This window comes from Phalaenopsis equestris, unplaced genomic scaffold, assembly GCF_001263595.1.
Source record: "Phalaenopsis equestris unplaced genomic scaffold, ASM126359v1 Scaffold000002, whole genome shotgun sequence".
Taxonomy (NCBI): Eukaryota; Viridiplantae; Streptophyta; class Magnoliopsida; order Asparagales; family Orchidaceae; genus Phalaenopsis; species Phalaenopsis equestris.
In genome coordinates, this window is record NW_018164444.1 from 27,373,592 (window position 1) to 27,376,109 (window position 2,518).

At 35.6% G+C, this 2,518-nt stretch overlaps 1 protein-coding gene across 4 annotated transcripts in view; it reads left to right on the forward strand.

The window, feature by feature from the left end:
• LOC110027337 (protein FAR1-RELATED SEQUENCE 6-like) overlaps nucleotides 1-2,279 on the forward strand; it is a 6,644-nt gene extending 4,365 nt beyond the window's left edge. For 2 of the 4 annotated variants that reach the window (XM_020728716.1, XM_020728734.1), the window contains exons 6-7: nucleotides 390-458; nucleotides 682-2,273. In XM_020728716.1, the coding sequence (XP_020584375.1) occupies nucleotides 390-458; nucleotides 682-714 (102 nt within the window). In that variant the 3' untranslated portion in view covers nucleotides 715-2,273. Of the gene's footprint in view, nucleotides 1-389; nucleotides 459-681 lie in introns of all 4 variants that reach the window. The other 2 variants (XM_020728725.1, XM_020728743.1) reach the window with 2 other exon arrangements.
• The last annotated feature ends 239 nt before the right edge of the window (nucleotides 2,280-2,518 follow it).

Consider the following 2,518-nt stretch of genomic DNA (forward strand, 5'->3'; position numbering starts at 1 on the left):
ATTATTCGACTTATGTTAAGAAAATTTAGATTCGACTTATGTTAAGAAAAGCAGAGGTAGACTTGGGCGTATTGTATAAAAAATGATCTTAAACTTGGGCGTATTGTATAAAAATGATCTTAATTTATTAGAACTAAATGGAAAATATGACACTAAATAGAATGCAATGGAGAAAAAGGATTTATGTAGCCGACCCCAATTAGTGGGATAAAGGTTTTGTTGTTGTTGTTGTATTTCTATTATTTTGGATTTCATGCACTTGTCTTTCGTTCACTAAACTAGCCATGTCGTTCGAATGTAGCATTCTGGGCATGCAGCAAGACTTTAGATTAATAGAACTAGTTTTTCCTTGCTAAAACTTTAATCCTAACAAAATTTGCTTTTTTCAGAGTTTATACGAACAGCAAGCATTGGAAATTCCAGCAAGGGTGCAGTGGCTTTATCCACCAAGTTTCCAGGTTCTTGCTTAATCAGTTTTGATTCTCAATTTCTCATGCTGACTCTGTTTTTGGCCTTAAAAGCTCTTTTGTCATCTTAACTGAAAAATGCTTTTTTTGCTATGTAGACCTACTTGTTGTGCTCCTCTTAACCTTGGCTTTATAATGTTTAGAGGACTAGTAATCCTGTAATGGATGATATTGCTTCTAATTTTCTATTGATTCATATGTAATTCAAATGTAGGAGGAAGCACATACAGTTCCAAGGACCAGATAGGAGAGTTTGCAACAAACTATGTTCTCCTTAACCTTAGGGAATAATCACTGTTCATTCCGTGTGGCTTGCCTAGCCTCTATGTTTGAGCTGCGCCTAAAATTCAGCCACAAACTATGTTTCCTTTTTTGCTTCTGCTTAAGGCGCAGCCTCGTTTGTATTCTAACGTGGCAAGTGAAAGGAGCATGTCCTCGTAAAGATTTTGAACTAGGGAAAATACCCCATGAATTCAAGCAATTAGTCCGGGTTTTGGGCCTGTTGTGAGAACAGTCAGTAATTTGACAGTTATGGCATCAGAACCAGTGGAGTTGACAGAGGAGAATGTTTTTATGCAAGCTTAAAAGTTTCTCTTGCTTTTGATTTCGCCTTTCCTGCTAAGGTGCCTCCTTCATAATGGTAAGTAGCACCAGCGGCTCATTTGGTTGCTTCAATTTAAAATTCTTGATGTTAATGTTTATTATATTCGTCATTTGATTGAATGTAATTAGACACTGCTAATTGATTTCAATTCCCAAAAACATTCTCTCAAAAGTGAGGATTTTAATTTCACATTAAATTAGTGAAAACAAAATCCTCACTTTCTACAACATATTTTCATCTACAAGTAACCAATTGGTCCCTAAGCTGCGCTATGAACTGAAGACTGGATCCAAGGTCGCTAACAACCTCAGCAGCTAAAAATTTGGCAGCAGTCACCATACTTATGGGAAATTAGGAGATGCAAGCAGAATGATTGCATGTGAGTGGCTTTGTTTTATCTGGAGAATGGATCTGTTTTTATTTAAAAATGAGAACTTTGCAATTTATGTTTCATAACCATTTAAACAAGTTCTGTTGTCAATCAAGCATTTGAGCCATCATGGAGTTTTTTTTTTTCATCGAAAAGTTCTTATGAGAGAAATACTGCACTTAGAATTTGAAAGTGTGATATTCCCGAGAACAATTCAGTTGTTTTGTCTTGATAAAATCACTGTATCAATATTGCTGGCAAATGTAACATTCTCGCTCTCTCCTATTGTGCTATAAATTATATTGCCATACATTTGTCTTGATTTCTGTGAACAGTTTTTAATGCAGTAGAATTCACATGTTAGGACATCTTTTTATGGATGACCTTTTACTAGAATTAAGACATAAGTTAAAAAAGCCTGTAAACCTGAGGCTCCAAAGCTTCCAGCAGAGAACAAAGAGATGAGCTTCTCATAGCCATTCCCAAAATAAACTATTCCATGCATTTGAGAGTTAGATGATATAAGCTGCTTCCAAGACGGTGAAACGTTACCTAATTGTTGAATCAATATAGAATAGCAGCAGATATTCAACCAATAAATAAGAATAGATTTGTTGATGGGCTTCCAGATAAATTTCATCTTGCAAGAAATATTAATGATGGCGGGACAGAGAAAGCCCAGGCATCCCTTAGATTTTGACAAAGTGGTTTGCTGCCAAGAGATAGTGTGTGGCTTATAGGAGGCATCAGCAACTAATAACAGTCTTCAGAACACATTCAGCAAGAAATAAAGATCTGAGCCAATAAGCTAAATAACTCAACGTGGTCATTTTGATGGCTTGGACTTCCTTCAAAGATAGGAGTTTATGCTTCCAGCTTGTAAATCATACTTCGCTCTATGTAGTTATGAAATATAAATCTAAATATTTGTAAAGAGCCTCCAGGTTCTCCACGGTTGTTAGGTTTGTTTTTCAAAAAAAAAAAAAAAAAAAAAGAAAATCATCTTCACATATTAGTATTTTTTACTATGTCGGCGATAAAAAGTTGGGGTGTGGTGAGTCGCCCGTAGGAAACTGT